Source organism: Idiotropiscis lumnitzeri, chromosome 21 (genome assembly GCF_059441095.1).
Source record: "Idiotropiscis lumnitzeri isolate Australia: NSW breed Sydney's pygmy pipehorse chromosome 21, RoL_Ilum_1.0, whole genome shotgun sequence".
Taxonomy (NCBI): domain Eukaryota; kingdom Metazoa; phylum Chordata; class Actinopteri; order Syngnathiformes; family Syngnathidae; genus Idiotropiscis; species Idiotropiscis lumnitzeri.
In genome coordinates this window covers 8099620-8117961 of record NC_142411.1, presented here as the reverse complement: position 1 = coordinate 8117961, position 18342 = coordinate 8099620, and the positions used below count along the sequence as shown (strand labels likewise).

Below are 18342 nucleotides of genomic sequence, written 5' to 3'. Positions count from 1 at the left end.
CTCCTCTCTTAGAATTATAATATAAGGATAAGCAATGAACAAAACAATGCCCACATCAAGCATGTATATAAACTCTGAGCAACAAACAAGTTTGCTCGAATTATTGATTTCAGTGAAGGTGGAGAAACACGTTTGTCCAGTAGAGGGCAGGCGGGCCCAAGCTAATACGGGAAGTACGTCATCAACAGTGGACGGGGGCTCTCTTGACTCTGTACACACGCTAGTGTTGTTAGCCTGCGTCTTTCGATTTTTAGTTTCTCCCAGAAATACAATAATACGTATTCATCATGGCTATGCAAGCAGCGAAACGCGCGAACGTAAGTTTTTCCTTATTTCATGTTTTTTTAGTTGCGTTCTTTCTGTGGTAAATTTAACGCACACTGTTGTTTGCTAAGTAGTTAGTCCACTAATGCAATGTAATCAGTGGGGGCCTACGAATTTAGCGGTAATTTTACTTTACATTAATCATATTTCGACACTAATTTTACTCATTGTGCTTATTTCGCCTCTCAACGCCCACATTTATCGAAATCGACTACCTTAGCTCATTTAGCATTACATCACTGGTAGCCATTATCTTCCCTAAACGTAGACGTTCATTGTGTACACCTTTTAATCATTAGTGATAAAATGATTCATTGATGAATCAAAATTGATAGATCAAAAGCAACCAATTCACAGAGAAAAAATAATAATCAAAAGCATATTAGCACAACTGCGTCGTAGCATCAGGTAATTTGTTTTCATATGTCCCATTTTGGGACTAATAAATGCCATCTTCATGTAACTTGTAAATAATGCAAGGTTTTGATTGGCATCTTTTTGTTTGTATTATCTAACAATATGTTTCGTGCCCAATGGGTTAGCAATGCAATGTACTTGCAGTGTAGCATGTACACTGCCTTAATGGCACCACTGTGACACAGTGGTTTGAATATGTTGTCATTCTGTGAATGTCTTGTCAATCTGTCCAGATACGACTTCCTCCAGAGGTCAACAGAATCCTTTACATTAGGAACCTTCCCTATAAGATCACAGCTGAGGAAATGTATGATATCTTTGGAAAATATGGACCAATACGTCAAATCAGAACGTAAGTATTACAAATATTGTCATAGAAGTGGTGAGCAATGTCAGCAGGGAGGTAGCAGAGTTATGTTTTCAGTCGGAATCATGAGGAAAAAGCTGGTCTCAGGTGTGACGATAACCTATTGAAAGTATGTAGACGTGCTGACCGACGACTTTCTTTTATGGTACAAAATTGTACCGTTTGTAAAACAATGTCAGCTCGACCTTATTAAGAACCTTTCAATCATCCTTGAGCAAAAAGTCTACAGGGGTATGTGGCAGTCGCAAAATAAAGGCAGTTCCCATCCAAACAGCAGCTCTTGGAGGATATTTGATAATACTGGAAAGAAATTCAAGCAGAATATAGTTCAGCTTTTATTCAGTGACCATTGTTTTTTTTCAGAGGCAACACACCGGAAACAAGAGGAACAGCCTATGTGGTTTATGAAGATATTTTTGATGCCAAAAATGCTTGCGATCATCTGTCGGGCTTCAACGTTTGCAACCGCTACTTGGTGGTTCTCTACTACAACGCAAACAGGGTATGTGCACACCTTTATCATAATTTTGTTTGTTAGATCTATAATTCATGTAATTAAATATCTATTTATGTGGTTATATATATTTTTTTGTCTTGTGTATTTTTCCAGGCATTCCAGAAAATGGACACAAAAAAGAAAGAAGAACAGTTGAAGCTCCTGAAAGAGAAATATGGCATCAACACCGATCCTCCAAAGTAGAATTATGAAAACATCACCTCCTGTTTTCTTGTTTTCACATGCCTTGTTTTTTTTTTCCTTATTTGTGGTGGTCAAGTACGCCCACATTCTTAAAAATGGACATCTATTTTTTACAGATTTTATTCTGTTAAATGAGGAGTTAATTTTCTTATGATTAAAAGTGCTAATGTGAAGGTTAGAGTTGTTACTATGGAAATAAAGTGCGGGATTGTTATTTTGCTTCACATGACTCTGTTTTACTTATTACAAATTTAGATTTTCTTTTTGCAACCTTACAACCTTCATGTTTCCTTTCTTCTTTGTCAGCAATCTTTGACTTTAAATTAGATTTGACCAACATAATATTGTGCTGTATGTAAAATAAAGTTCTTTGTCTAAATTTTCTGTTTTCATGTACTCATCTTGGTATAAAGAACTGCTGAACTTTTCTGTTAACCGCTCACATCGGTATATGCATCGTTTTACGTCTTTTAGTCTCCCTGACGTTCATTTATTTTTCCATCTGATAATTGGATGTAATATATGATTGTTAGGTTCAGCAAAGGTAGATTTTTTTTTTTTTTTTTTTTCCGGAAACATCATGTCTGCCTATTACAATACACGTGTGAAAATAAGTTTTGTCCAAGCTTTGAGGTCAAACTTGAAAAAAAATAATTATATATAATAATAATATATTTAGAGACAAACAATTTTGATTAAGATTTGCTGTTGGCAAATAATTTTTCACGGCGTGCCAGTGAGTTGTCCGTCTATCTTTATGCGGGATGCCAAAGAGACCAAACAGCCCATAGAGTTCCTTTTATTAGATTAAATCACAACACAGGGTGTAGTGCAGCCATGTCGTCAGGAACACAATACATGCTACAAAAGAATCCTTGAACACAGTTGACTTTTGCTTACATTTGGCATCTTGATCTTCGCAATAACAGACATTAGAAACAACCCCCACCCCTCCCCAAAAATTTGGTGTAAAGAAGTTCAAACCGATGAGGACAAAAGCAACTGCTGGGGAATACTTCTGCATGTTTGGGTATATTTGCTAACGAAACACGAGGTTGTGTTGAGTCAAAGCGGGTCGTGAGGTGGGCAGGGTGGGTTTATTTACTGAAAGGTAATGATGGGCTCTCTCACGAGGCCCCGCGCTTCCACTGACCTTCGTGACGCTGGCTACTTTGCATCCATACAAAGAGAGAGACATAGGGGTCTTAAAAAAGTACAAAAAGGCTGAGTTTGGAAGTGGGTGAATTGTTAAATGTGGCTCTGCTAGAATTGCTGTCCTCTTCTGACTGTTTCATTGGGACTTTTTAGCACTCTTCAATGATGAAAAAAAACTGTTGAAATGCAGGGTTAATTCTCTTCAACTCAGTTTTGTTATATGGACTGATATGCAATCTGTAAGCTCTTGATGCTCATGAAGTTGAAAACAAATTAATGCTGATGGGCATAATAATTATTCGATTATTAGATGGTAATAACGTTAAATGATGTGGGATCGATTGTTGGTTAATGTAACAATTAACAATTGAGACAAATCGGAGTGCACTCCTTGATTCAGTCTCATCCAGGTCAGAATCTTAAAAGGCTTCCCAGACTGTAAAAAAACAAAGGTTGGTCAGAAGTTTAATGTGTGGAAAAATGTTTTAGCCATCAAAAATGTAATATTTAAAGGGAAGTCAATTTAAAAAAATGAATATTAGCAATAAAATGTTGTATGTGGCTTCACCAGTCTAAAGATGGCTTTCTGGTTAATGTGTTTGTGTAATATGAGTTTCACAGTCAAATGCAGCAGTTTTTAGCCATCTCAGGGGGCGGCCATTTTGTCACTTCTGTCGATTGAAAATGACATCACAGCTTCTCAAAGCTCAGGTTACGACCAATCATGGCTCACCTGTTTATATAGCTGAGCCAGGATTGGTCGTTAGCTGAACCCAGAGAAACTGTGATGTCATTTTCAGTCGACAGCAAGTGTCAAAATGGCCGCCTGAGTTGGACAAAAACAGGTGGATTTTACTGCTTAATATTCCACAAACGCAAAATTAATCAGAATTGCTTTTTTTTTTTTTTTACTAATGGGGCTGCTTGGAACATATTCTTGTTAATAATTTCTCGGGGTTGACTTCCCCTTTAAAGCGGCATCAATTAATCGATTCTTGATCCATGTCCTTGCCCTTTTTGACACCTGAAGCATTATTAATTTGTCCCTTAAAAATCTCCTCAAATCAATGTCATGCAATTTTCTAATGAAGGTGTGTTTGGAGGTTGGGTTCTTAGCGACATTTAGTACAAAGACACATGCGCCCACGGTTAAAGCAGTCAGGGGGGAAAAAAAGTCACACACAAATTGCATCCGACAATTAAGTGGTTCCCCACACTTTCCGGTTAAAAAAAAAAGAAAATTCTCACAGGTATCATCATTGATAAGGCTTTCTTGTCTTCCATCGCAGGATGCAAAATGACGAGAATTTTAAGGCAGAACCTAAAGGCATGCAAATGACATAACTACGGTTCCTTTTTTTTTTTTTTTAATTTTGTAGTTGTATATTTCTTCTAACTGACAGTACAAGCATATTTGAGAAGGAAACGCCGGACAAACCCTCTCGGTTTTGTTATCTAGAGTTATTATTTGACGGATAGAGGCAGATGCATTACCATAGGAATTTGGTTTGGTTGACTTTAGTAAACACGCACAGCTAGCATCAGTGGAACAACAAATAGAGTATAGCGGCAAATCCAGTGTAGCGCATCACTGATGCTCCAATAGAATAAAACTGGAAGGAAAAAAAAAAACATTGCACACTTCACATTTTGGCATTTGATCTTTAAATAATTTAAATATATATTTATAGATTTTATATATGACTTGTGCGTGGTGTTTAATATACAGTGGCGTATTGTTTTGTGTGTTTGCGTGTGTGTCATCATGTGTGTGTTTATCTTTTTGTTGAAGCAAATAACATTCTCATGCACACAAGTGTTTCAAACACAAGAAGCAAGATCCATTGAAAGATAGTCCAAGCGATTTTTTTTCTGTTGTTCAGTGGAAATAGCTGCAAACTGAATGGAACATGAAATTCTTTCTGTGCAGTCCGTGGCGACAGCGGCGGGTGGCGTCTCGTCGGGGTCGTTCCGCTCGCCCTTCACCTTATTTCTGGAGGTCGCATTGCAGGAGTAATACGATGGAGGGGTCGCTCTTGGCCGCCTCTTTGAACTCCTCCAGCGAGATCTGGTCGTCGTTGTTCTTATCCATCTTGGAAAAGATCTTGTCCACCCGCTGCTCGGGCGTCAGGCCGTCCTCGTTCATTTTCATCATGATCACCGTGCCCACCATTTTGTAGATTGCCTGCGAGGATGGAAACATAAGAGGAGGCCGCCGTCAAGTTAATTCTATTTCCTTTCCGCGGGTTTTTCTGTCTGCATTAATTAACCCAGGCGTGGACAAACTACGGCCTGGGGGCCACAAGCGGCCCGTTAAACGTTTTAGCCCGGCCTGCCGAACTTGGAAAAAATTCAATGAATAAACCTTGGTAACGTTTTATTGTCCAAATATTGTGGTTTTTCAAAGACATATATTGTTGCAATGCTTTTGTTCAGTTTCATTTCAAATTAAATGTATTTTTCTTCTTCGATGAGGTGAGGTTACCAAAAGACTCCATCCATCTGCTCCTGGTCCGGCCCCTCTGTCAAATTTTAGTACCCATTGGGGCCCGCCAATCAAAACGTTTGCCCACCCCTGAATTAACCTAATGGGGACATTTTATGGAACATGCTCTTTTTAATTAATTGTCAACAAATAGGCCTAGTTGGGTGGCCAGTTGGAGAATGTGATGAAATGCGAATAATTTATTTGTACACGTAGTCTTTCAGGTACGGTATCAATTGAGTAGTTCTTTTTTTCTGACAGCTTCTTACTTTTACCCCCCACTGGCGGAGCAAGAGGGGCTGTTTCTGCAGAATTGTTTGATGTACTGAGCTACAAAACTGAGTCGTGGCGAATGCGTTCCAGTCTAAAAATCGTCATCTTTTGGCGTTCAAAATAATCTCCTACTTAAATGAAAAGTGTACTTTTCTGTTGTTATTTGTCGCTAATAAAGCTTTTTTTTTTCTAGTGAGCTCACAATCTTAACAAATTCATGGGAACACTTTGTTTTAAGAGCATCAAAGATGAGCAAATGCTATTTAGCTCTTGGTTTAGAAAAAAAAATATATAATCTGGTTGAGGCAATAAAAATGTGAGCAAAAGTGACCTCTAAATTAGTTGAGGAATCTATATTTTCTTTTATCTATGCATTTGAAACATTAAAATTTATTACAATACATTTCCATGCATTTCTTCAATAAAAAACAGACATTCATTCATCTGGTAAGGAATTCTGCAAAATTGTCCCCCTTGCAGTGCACCATGAACAACAGCTGTTACGCCTCCGCCCTCTAGGCAGCGTTACAGGACAAGAAAAATTCAGTGTGCACGTTTCACACCTCCCTGATGTTGCACTTGCCTGTTTTTGGAGCTCCCAGACAAAAAGCCCCAGGCTCGAAGGAAATGTGTGAATTGGCCGGCAAGATTCAAGATATCCAGCAGGCGAATGTGATGACTCATACCGACGGGCTCCCTTGTTTATCTCTTGTCTTCGTGTCTCATTGTCAGTGACTCCATAGTTTTTTCACGCAATGTAACCATGGCAAAGAACAAAACTGAGGAAGACGAGTTAATTGCAGTATTTTTGCGTGGGAAAGCACAATTGGTAACCGAGCGTGTCTTCTCAAGCTGCCTGACGACATATTCATATGGTGCTGCGCAATCTAGTTTCGTGATTTGCATGACAGTTCTTTTAAACGAACTGAGTCATTAGAATCATTCATCCATTCATTATCCAAGCTGTGTATCCTCACAAGGGCGTGCTGGAGCCTATCCCAGTATAGGGGTACACCCTGAACTGGTTGCCAACCAATCGCAGGGCACACAAAGATAAACAACCATTCACAATTACTCCTAGGGACAATTTGGAGTGTTCTAAACTAGAGTACCCGGAGAAAACCTACGCAGACACCGGGAAAACATGCAAACACCACATAAGAGCCGGAATCAAACCCTGCACCTCTGCACTGTGAGGCCAACGTGCTAACCAGTCCTTGCCTCCTTAGATTCAGTTCAACAAAAAGAATCTTTCAAAAGATTCATTCACCGAATCGTTCATGCATCCCCAAACACGCCTCCCCCTTTTTTTTACATCTCATTACAAAATCCAGCACAGTTGTACAGGTGACAAGTAACAGTGTGAGGACCATGTTAGGCACAAATCTGTAATCAAATTTGGAGACATCCTACCTCAATGATCTCTAGCATCTCCACTCGTGTTATCTTGCCGTCTCCATCCAGGTCATACATGTTGAAGGCCCAGTTAAGCTTCTGCTCGAAGCTGCCCCGCGATGTAATGGACAACGCGCAGATGAACTCTCTGAAGTCGATGGTGCCATCGCCGTTCTTGTCGAAGGTCCTAAAGGCGTGCTGGGCGAACTTGGACGCGTCACCGTAAGGGAAAAACTACAAGAAAAAAAAAAAGAGGTGGAGGTTTAGGTTATTGAAGTACTGTTCAAAACAGGACACCTTCTATTTTGTGTTTCCACTGCAGTGTGTGTCGGCCTTCAGTATGCCTCCAAAGGAACGGAAAACTGCTGCCGATAGTGTTATTAGCAAGTGTAATCCAATTATTGTTAGATAATAAAAAAAAAATAATAAAAAATAAAAAATAAAAAAATAAATAAATAAATAAATAAATAAAAAATAAAAAATAAAAAATAAAAAATAAAAAATAAAAAATAAAAAATAAAAAATAAAAAATAAAAATAAAAATAAAAAAAATATAGAAAATTTAAAATATAAAAGAAAAAATAATTAAAAAAATAATTAAAAAAATAATCTAAGAAAATAACAAAAAAAATTAAGAAAATAATAAAACAAATATTTAAAAAACATTTAAAAATAATAAATAATAAATAACAAATAATAAATAATAAATAATCAAAAATATTTAAAAAATAATTTACAAATAATAAATAGTGAATAATAAATGATAACTAATAAATAATAATAAAAAATAAAAAATAATAATAATGACGATGATAATAATAATAATAATAATCATCATCATCATAATAAAACAATAGCTACTTCTGTTCTACTCATTGAATGAATAGAGACATGTATACACTTTTGTTCCCAGACCAATCCACACTTGCAGACACTTGTCCCAGCGCGCGCGTCGCATACACCGATCGTACGACAAGGACACTAGATTAGTCCCGCCTGAGCACAACTGCACCATCACTGTCTGCAGTCAGGACAGCAGGGTGAGAGAGAAGCGCAGATTGAACGAGATCCTGTGCAAGGGGTGTTTCAAAACCTGATTGTCGAAAGATAATTATTAGCAGTTTTCATGGGTACTGTCAGAAAGATATTAATCGTCTCAATGCTGAGTCAAGAATTTAGAATGGTACTTTGCATTGCCAAATTTTAAATGAAACAATTTGGTTGCAATTTTGTTCCGTCCCACACTATTTCCCAATATTTGATGTCAAACTATCAACACTACTCTGAATTTTACCACAACTAAAAAACACTGTTACAAAAAATAGCCCAAATCTGAGAATTATTAACTTTACTAAGACTGAATTTACAGAGCTCTCAATAGATTGTGCATGTGAACCTAAAATTACGGCAGGTGAGTATGTTATACAAAACAGTCCGTGAGGGCGTGTGACAGCTGCGCTTAGGAGGCAACACACTGATTTGTGAAGAGCCCAATGAAGAGGTAAGTGACTGCCTCACACTCTCCTCACAACACTCCGCAATGACCTGCCTCTCCTTGTGCTGCCAAGCCCTGGAAGAAGAAACAGCAGGAGACAAGGGGTTGGGTTGACATGAGGACAAAAAGGCAAATGAAGCAATGAAGGAGGGAAGAGGACGCAACCACATTCCCTTAAGAATCTGCAAAGTTATGAAACACATTGTGTTATGTAAAATCATAAGAGAGAGAGAGGGAAGGAAAAAATGGGACAAATGGGCGCGGGGACAAGAAACTAAGTCGTTATAGTGTATGAGTGGCGTACCTCAGGTGTCATTTATAAGTACTCTACGTTTACTTTATATGAAATGCATTGTCGAAGTGAGGACGATGTTGTCGTTATATCAAATGTCAAACTACTGAATGTTGTTAAAAAATGCCAGCATTTAAACTTGCTTCTTTTTCAAATATATATTTTTCACTTTTGTATTGTCCACCCACGTATGCTGTGCGCTGCCTCTCTCGTGGGGTTTACAAATCGTGTCAGAGCTTATACATACACAGCTGGCTTGATGAGCGCTAGCATCAGTGGCTAGTGTGAGCCTGGCACGGGCCAGTCTGGCAAACACACACGCAAAACCCATACACACCCTGTTGTTAAGCAGAACATTAAAGCCTCTCTAATCAGGCTGCAAGCTGGCACTGGTGCTCATCCAAACACTTTGATTGGCAGAGAAGGGAAAGGAGGAGACACTTGACGAGTCGCACTTCAGTGAAAGCCATTTCGCACAGACTGGGGATGCAACATCAAAGAACAGATGCATAATTCAGTCCATGATGGAGCACACACGCTGGTGAAATAGCACAAAGAAGCTCATCAGGAAGTGAGAAAAGGATTTAGCAAGTTTGGGTTGAAAATAACCCCCTTAGCAGCAGCCCCCAGATCCACATTTGTGTTTGCTTGCTGCACTTCAGATAACAGCTAAGCTGGACAGACATCTTGCAGCTTAACAGCTTCCAATGATGAGCTTGCAAGGGTCAGGATTTAAAACGGGGCGATTTAGTTATTCTATGCGCATTCTCTTGCAGTTTGGGGAGTTGCAGATTGCATGTAACTGGATTATATTCGACAGCAGTTATCTGGGAACTAAAAAGGATCGAACACAGCCAAATTGTAAAATAAATAAATAAAAACCCCTCACAAATGAAACCGCCAATTTGAATTGATTCAAATTTCCTCCCTTCACTGGGGCTTGTGTCGTCCAAATGAATGCATTGTTTGAAGTTGCATTTCATTTCTTGCTTGAATTTGGTCAATAGTTCAATTAATATGTTATTAGTATGTTATTAAAAGTGGAAAGGAAAATGTGGTTTCCTTGGCATTGAAACTGCTTTATATGGAAAAAGATAACATTTTCTTCTCGCTTATTCGCAATTCAGCAACATCAACATTTTTTATTCACATCCTCTAAAAAGGTGGGACAAATGTACTTATTAAACACCGAGTTTGTCTGCGCATGACATGACCAGCTAGACTGGGAGAACATCCAGAGACACTTTCAAATAATAGTTGATGTCCAGCTGTCGGAATATACTGTGTGAAGTTCAACTTTCTATCATGTCAAAGCCAAAAGGTACGTAAGTACAAAAGATAAGGAGAGCTGCATTGAGGTTTGCTGAATGCACAGATTAGCAATTAGCGTTAATGAATCGGCCCTTTTTTTTCTCTTGTTCATCACATTTCCATAATAATAATAATATTAATAGTAAATTAATAATGGTAACAATAATATAATATCTAATATAGTAATATTAGCACGATATTGGAAAAACAAGCAATATGGTTGTTGAATATCGCAATATCGATAATATTGCGGTACCTTAAAATGTACCCCAAAAAAAGAGATTTTTATTATCTAATGAATTTTTTTTTTCTAGCTGCAAAATATTCTAAGATAAATTCAAATAAAAGCAATTCCATAAGACAATAATTTCATGCCCTTGCACTATGCATATTGCATGAGACAATATCGCGATGTCCATATTTTTTCGTTTTATTGTGCTGCCCTAATATTTTATAATAGTCATGAATTAACGGTTAGGTTTAGCAACAGGTGGAATTTTATTAAATTTTATTGATATTATTTTTGCAAACTTTTTGATGCCACTTGTGCACTGGATTGTGCACGTGAGGTCATTATTACTGCTTCATAGGTTTGGAGTACCCGGCAGGACCTCAAGCCGACTACACTGGTCATCGCTGCTCACGGTTTACATTTCTTTCTTGTCTTTAGCACAGAGGCTTAGGAAGGGCCGAGCATGTGGATACAGTATATGCATAATCCAACGCGAGGGTATTTATAATGTGTGATTGTGTGTGCGTTCGAGTGGGTCGGCGTGAGAGGGACGGAGCCCGCTTCCCCTCTTACATAAACCCTCGGTGACATGCAAGGCTGAGGCTGAAACTCAGCCAGCACTCTGCTATTGTTTCCACTGCTTCCGAAGCTTCAGGGTCTGTACACAAACGTGCACGCGCAGACTAACACGCACGTGCATTGCACCTGCTTTTAACAGTGTTACAGGTGTGATAGTTTTGATTTTCCTTCACAAATGATGGATTTGAAATAAATAATCACAATGAGATTTAAGCGCTCTGAAATGGAGTCCTAGCATTTTATTTTTGTATTTTTTCTGAATGCCTTATCTATCATAATTTTTTTTTCTTGTTCTTGGTTGGCAATTTTATTGAATCAGCTTCAATAAAAGAGAACAGATCAGTCAATGCAGTCGAAATGGCAATGAAGCAAAAATTTATCGAGTTTATGCCTTTTTTTACAAGACAAAGCATATTTAAGCAGAGAAAATTATTGACCACAAAACACCAACACAAACAAAATTCCCCATAAACATGGCAACATAAAATTTATCATCTCACACAGCAGAATTTGTAACAAAGATTTTTTTATTGGAGAAAATACTTTTATGAAGCACTTTTTAACACCCTTGTCAAACCAACAAAATGTTAAATATTTATACACTTTTAAACTTCATTCGTATCGCATCTTGACAATGACTGAACATTCTTTCAAAAGTCATTTTAATATCTGTTCCATAAATTTACATCTTTAACAGAAACACATTTCTGCTTCATGTTCGTCCTTGTCTTGTGTTTTTGAGGACACCAGTTTCCTTCAGATCATAACTAATGCCTGTTTTTTCAAACAACTTTTATATCTATTCCCCCAAAATTCAATAACGTATGTTATATGGAATTGAGAGCGAATTATGAATTATATATAATACCGGTAGTTTTATTATTCAGGACATCTGTAGTTTTAAAAAAGAATAGTAGGTATAACTTTCAACACTTTTGCATTAACATTAACTATATGCGGCTTCCAACCGAGCTTAGCATCAATGATGATTCCAAGAAATTTAGTATTATATACGCTTTCTATTTAATAGATTGTACATACATGTGATTTTCATGTTTTTTTTAGTGCCAAACACAACAAACATATTTTTTCCAAATTTTGCGATAACTCATTGACATCAAACCAATTTTTTAATGTGTTCAGTTCCCTTTCGACAGTATTCAAAAGCTGTTCAAGATTTTCGCCAGCACAATCATCCGCAAATAGGATGCATTTCAATATTCTAGAAATTATTGCATATATCATTAATATAAACTGTAAATAATTTAGGGACCTATTATAGACCCTTGAGGTACCTCATAAGTCACCTTTGATAACTTCGATATTATATCATCTAAGACGTAGATATCGGTCATTCAAATGACAATGCATACATTTAGTCCAGGCATGGGCAAACTACGGCCCGGGAGCCACATGCGGCCCTTTAAATGTTTTAATCCGGCCCGCCGAACATGAAAAAAATTAAATGAATAAACATTGTTAATGTTTTATTGTCCAAATACTGTGGTTTTTCAAAGACATATATTTTGTTGCAATGCTTTTGTTCACTTTCATTTAAAATGAAATGTATTTTTTTTCTCCGATGAGGTGAGGTTACCAAAACACTCCTTCCATCGGCTCCTGGTCCAGCCCCTCAGTCAAATTTTAGAACCCATTGTGGCCCGCCCATCAATAAAGTTAGCCCACTCCTGATTTAGTCCAACGCCTCTCAACATTTATCGTTTTTTTTTTATCTCTGTGAAAACCCCCAAATGCTTATAATTAGGGAGCTGGTCCGACAGACAGTGTCATAAATAGCACGGGTTGCCAACTAGTGGATGAAATAGATGAAACTCGGAATTTATGTGAACATTTGACTGTATTATCAAAGGGATGTATTTATCAACATAACCTGAGAAATGCTCGCAATATTCACACTGTTGCCGTTTCCAGCCTCCTATGTGCTGACTATGTTCTAAATCCAATACAGACGGGCAACAAGCAGAGTGTGACTCATTGCTTGGCTGCCAGGTTTGGCAGGTGAACCTGGGGTTTACTCTCCGCTCGTTGTGACGCAGTTTGCTTGGCAACATACATCCGCGAGCAATTTGAGTGAGGTGAGGTGAGACCACCGTTTTTTCGGCGCTCATCATCGGCTTGTAACCTTTTCATGCTTTTTCAGGCACAAAGACAATGCCTGAGAGGAGCGGAAGCAAGACATGGTAGACTGAGAATTCATGCTTTGGCATGTGATGTGATGCAACAGTGACACGCAACCTCTTTTTGTAATGCGGCTGCATTATTTATGCAGCGCGCCGATGTCTTTTGACTTCCTCCTCAATTGTTGGTACTACATGCATAAATCCATAATGGTGCAAATATCATCTACTGTCCTTGCATGTGTCTGCACATACGAGGCCTATTTTGCGATGTACTGCATGTCTTAGCTTCCTGCGTTTTTTTTTTTTTGCTCATATTGGCACTAATTACCCAAAAGTGTATACTGCATGTGAGGTCAATTGGAAAAATGTCAGCCTTTGCATTAAAAATAAAAACAGCGGCTCGTGTCAGAGAGGTGACAAAGGTGGCGAGCGTTTCGGGATCGAAGCAAGGGAAAACAAGTTCAAGGGTCCTCGCAACCCTGGCCATGTAGGTTGGGGTACTGACATGTTGGGGTGACATAGGATTAATAACCCTCTAAAGTAGAAATGTTTGAGCCAGGCCTTATGAGTGTGCAATGTTTCATTAATATTCACCCATATTTAGACCCCCAAAAAAATGGCATCATTTTTTATCGCAAAAGCGCATCGCCACGGCAACAGCTTGCGACGAAGTTAAGAGAAAATACAATCTAAGTTCTTGACTTCTTTCTCACATTCAAAACAAATCCATTTATTCTAAGTACATAAATCAATGTAAGGGAATGTTTGAACGCATTTCCAGATTCCAAAAATCTGTTTGTCACCGTAAACTGTTTCATGCTGCTCTGGTAATTTTTCCTTGTTACCTCATTGACACAGCTGGTGGGCCAGATGATGTCAACATCTGGCTGTCATCTTTGTGTTTGTTGATTACTGACACACACATAGACACACACTCGTGATGAGCCAAAAATAGCGCCACTATATGGATGAATTTCACTCTCAACTCAACTGTATAGTTAACCGGATACATCAGTGACAGTGGTTGATGTTTTTGCCCATCGTTCATGACAATCTTTGAGCGAGCGAGTGTTTGGCATCAAAGACAAGGAAAAGAACTTGAGGACAAACTCTATCACGCCAGGGTTTCAGTACACATCGGTTTATGTTTCAAATGGTTTACGGAGTACATAACTGATGTGTCCGGGATGTGAAATTTCACACACTGACATTTAAGAGCCTCAGTGAATGAATTGTCACAACAAGCCACTCATCCATTTTGGCTGCTCTGGTGTCAACGATAGCACTGCATAACTCCGTCAAACGTTTTTCATTCTGTGATATTGACCAACAGGAACCAACATGTATTGAGACGGAAATTATTTGCTGTCCGTCCATTCATTCACCAAATTTGCAAGACCACTTCTTCAGCCCATTTACGCTCGTCACAGTCAAATCAGTTAAATGTCTTCAACAAACTGAACTTGCGTATTTTTTTTTAATAGAGATCGGTGTAAATCTGCGTGGAGGCAGGTCAATGTATTTTTAAAAGGGCAGTTTGCGCCGTTGTGGGTGTGAACACAGTCGACTTTATTCGCCGCCAATCTAAGTGGCTATTCCCTCTTTGAATGTGACCTCCTCACTCCATACATGACAACAAGGATGCAGCGATCCTTTTATAAATGAAGCATTCTCACTGCTTTTGGCCAGTTTAACAACAGAGAACATTAGTGGGTGCTCTCATCAAATAAAGTAAGATCTGGTGACACAGCTGGCGACTTAAATACTCATCCTTTCCAAGTCACGTCACAGAAGTTCTGCTAAAAATAATTAGTGAAACACAAAACACTTCAGGAAACATAATACCGAAACAAAGCAAATCATTTTAAATTATAGTAAGCATTTTATAATTCATGTGCTCAACTGTCATGCATCAGCGACCGAACTTAATTTCTTCATGCATCCTCCCAACTCCCTCCACACCGCTTTTGCGTAGCCTAAAAAAATTATTCCCTCTACAAAGTCAATGAAAAATAAATTAAGTGAAAAGTTATATATATATATATATATATATATATATATATATATATATATATATATATATATATATATGCACAGACCGAACCATTCTGGGAGGAAAAGCACGGAAATGAGCACAGTAGGGTAAAGGGGAAAAAAAATCTTAGTGCACAGGTGTGATTCCACCAGTCTCATACATGCATGGGCACACACATACACTGCACACTGTAACACAACTGATCGCTCATTGTGTGTTGCATGACTCCATCCGAGTTAATGACGAATAAATAATGCACACACACGTGCATACTTTTCCTGTGTTTGCACCTTGGTTTCCTGTTTTCAAGCACCCCCACGCTAACCAAATACCCAAACACACACACACACAGTCACTCATCACAGGGACAATGTGTCCTGTTAATGTGAGGTCACAGCAGACCGTTTTTCCACTTATCAGCTTGCTGGATTTAAATAAAGCCATGTCATGGATTCACTGTTGCCTAGAAACACAATAGGATGCATCAATAATGGGATTTTCCCTCCAGCCGACAGGACCGTTCAGGTTTGTGTTGACTTTTTTTTTTTTTTTGCCGCTTGTTTCCTCTATTTACTATCCCAACAGAGCAGGGGATTCTGTGGTTGTTCTATTTTAAATCATTTTAACGATTTGGAACAATGGGCCAAATTGGAAATTTCAAACGGCGCAAGATTCTCGACTGTGACTTTTTTTTTTTTTTTTTTTTTCAATTGAAAGCTTCAAGGCCATGACGCAAAAGTTTGTCTCTTTCTTTTCTGTTTGGGAGCTGACGCGTGAGCTCCATTGGCATTTAAAGGAAGTGCACTTGTGATCTCAGTGCCCGTGCAGGAGGGTCTTATGTAACTGCAGCACCCTCTGGCATTTCCTGGCACCCGTTATAAAAGATTAATGCTTATTCTTACACTACTCACAATACAGGCTGGCAACCGAACTCTTGAGAATTGTACATAATGTGATTAAAAGCAAATTAAATAAAAGAGACTTATGTAAACAAACATAATCAGAGTAGCGATGCAATTACACACCAGTTTAATGCATGACGTGTTATCATGCAATATTACGCTGTACTTGAACAAAATTTGTTTTAATTATACCTTTCCATTCCTCACCCCATATAAATTTGTTTCATTTAAAAAGGCCTGGTAGGATTCAATTAGTTTTAATGTTACGACAAGAAACTCTTCCAGTTGTGAGGGTCAAAAAGTAGAGCTGTTATTTGCTCACATTGTCAGTTTAATTGTGAAATTGTCGCTATTTACACGACGAAATGAAATTAATAAGTCATTGAATAAATTCACACCCGCTGCTTGATGAGATACAGTAGGCCGCATTTAAACGGGAGGAGAGGTCCGTCTGATATCTGCCTTTGTTGCTTTTCTGCCCAGATATAGGAGGGGCGAATGGGACCATGCCATTAGATCTGATCTAGTGTCATCAATTTATAATCAACAAAATGCTAATTCTTCAACGCATTGCGTCGTTTGTGGCGAGTGGAGTGATGGTAAAAGGAGTGGAGGAATGGATAATCAGGGCTGGGCAACAATACTATACAACTAACAATATATTTTTCAATGCATGTATAAAAGATACACTAGCCGAAACCAACAACAAAGTCTATGAAGCAAATAACAAAATAACCAGACATCTCTTGCATTGAAATTACCATTCAAGGATGGCACAAAATTGTTGCACGAGAAACTGACATTAAGTGCAAGAACTTTTCTTTTTCCCAAAAATCAACTCATGCAATATTATTGACCCACAATGTTTGTCCAAGACATGACTGCCATCTATTGGTGATTTGTTGTATTACAACTTAAAACTACACTCAACCCCTGCAGATTTGTGGATTGACCTGTTTGCTGATCGTCTGTCCTCTTTTTATCCCAATATTATTTCATATTTTGGATTTTTTTTTTTTTTTTAAGTAGCATTTTTTTCCGAGATTGATGTCCTTCTGTTACCCTGGTTTTTCGTAAAATCATATATTGAAAGATTATCAGAATTTTTTGAAGAATAGTTTTGGTTTATTAAAAAAAAAAAAACATAATTTCCAAAAAATTGACACATTCATTTTGCTTGGAATATTTTCGAATCCATGTTGAGGGTTGAGCTTTGTTTGAATTTGAAGGTTGCAGTTCTGCATTTTGATTCTGGTTCTAAATAATTCTCAGTTCCGATTCTTTCAGAAAGCAATGTGAAAAAAAGGGCTTAAATCAGTCGTGTCCAAACTACTTCCATCTATTTTTTTAGCAGCCTGCGGCATAGACTAAAATGAACATTTGAAACAGCCCATGTTATGAATGCGTACGACGGTTCTTACTTCCTCCCTATACTGGGTCGCAAGGCCGAAAAAGAAGACATTTGATCTCATCTCTCTCTTCAAATCAAACATCATTTGCTCAGATACGTTGCAAAGGTCATCTTAACACAGAATGCTTTGTTTTGGTTTTAAATGTGCAAATTCTGTTTTTGCTCACTGCAGGGGTGGAGCTATGCCTCCTTTGATTTTTCTTCATCTCGGCGGCCATGGGAAAAAAAATAGTGAACTCCCTTATTTTAACTCATTTACTGCCATTGACGGCTAAAGACGTCAAAGACCATTTATTCATTTTTTTTTACTCGGCTGGTTGTGAATGAATTAAATGGAGTGAAACAACTGTTTTTGGATGATTTAAATGTGTGGTTTGTAAATCTAAATTAGAGTGAATTACATTGTGAAAGAGCTATATCACATCAAATCTAGTATCGACATTCAGAATAAACCGGATCCATGAGGTTGTGTGATTCACCTTGACATAGAGCTGCTGGAACTCATCGAGGTTAAGCCGGCCAGTGGGACAGTCCTTCAGGAACCCCTTGTACCACTGCTTCAGCTCATGTTCGTTGAATTCTGTGTTCTTCACCAGATCTTCCATCACCTCGGGGGTCAGCTTGCTGTTCTGTTTCCCCATTTTGCCTGCACACAAAGGTGTTTGTGTTTTTTATTACGAAAACTGAATAGTGATTCTGATTCATTTGTAGTTAAAACACAAATGTGTTTGTGTTTATTAATAAAGTCAGTTGTGAGGCATAGAGCCTTTTTGCGCTTCCTTGTAATTTTACTTGGTTAAACCAATAAAATGTATTTATCTCACAGGT

The 18342-nt window shown here is 38.1% G+C and overlaps 2 protein-coding genes across 2 annotated transcripts in view; one reads left to right on the top strand and one right to left on the bottom strand.

Annotated features, from left to right (window-relative positions):
• Window positions 1–132: 132 nt before the first annotated feature.
• On the top strand, window positions 133–2187 carry sf3b6 (splicing factor 3b, subunit 6). The gene is made up of 4 exons (XM_088285679.1): window positions 133–317; window positions 975–1093; window positions 1472–1610; window positions 1719–2187. Exons 1-4 carry the CDS (start codon window positions 288–290, stop codon window positions 1806–1808), a joined length of 378 nt encoding a protein of 125 aa, XP_088141805.1. The 5' UTR covers window positions 133–287; the 3' UTR covers window positions 1809–2187.
• Window positions 2188–2591: 404 nt separating this feature from the next.
• vsnl1a (visinin-like 1a) overlaps window positions 2592–18342 on the bottom strand; it is a 19035-nt gene continuing 3284 nt past the window's right edge. Inside the window, exons 2-4 of the mRNA XM_088285678.1 lie at window positions 17994–18160; window positions 7135–7350; window positions 2592–5148 (exon numbers count right to left, since the gene is read on the bottom strand). Coding sequence (XP_088141804.1) covers window positions 4951–5148; window positions 7135–7350; window positions 17994–18155 — 576 coding nt within the window. The 5' untranslated portion in view covers window positions 18156–18160 and the 3' untranslated portion in view covers window positions 2592–4950. The remainder of the gene's footprint in view (window positions 5149–7134; window positions 7351–17993; window positions 18161–18342) is intronic.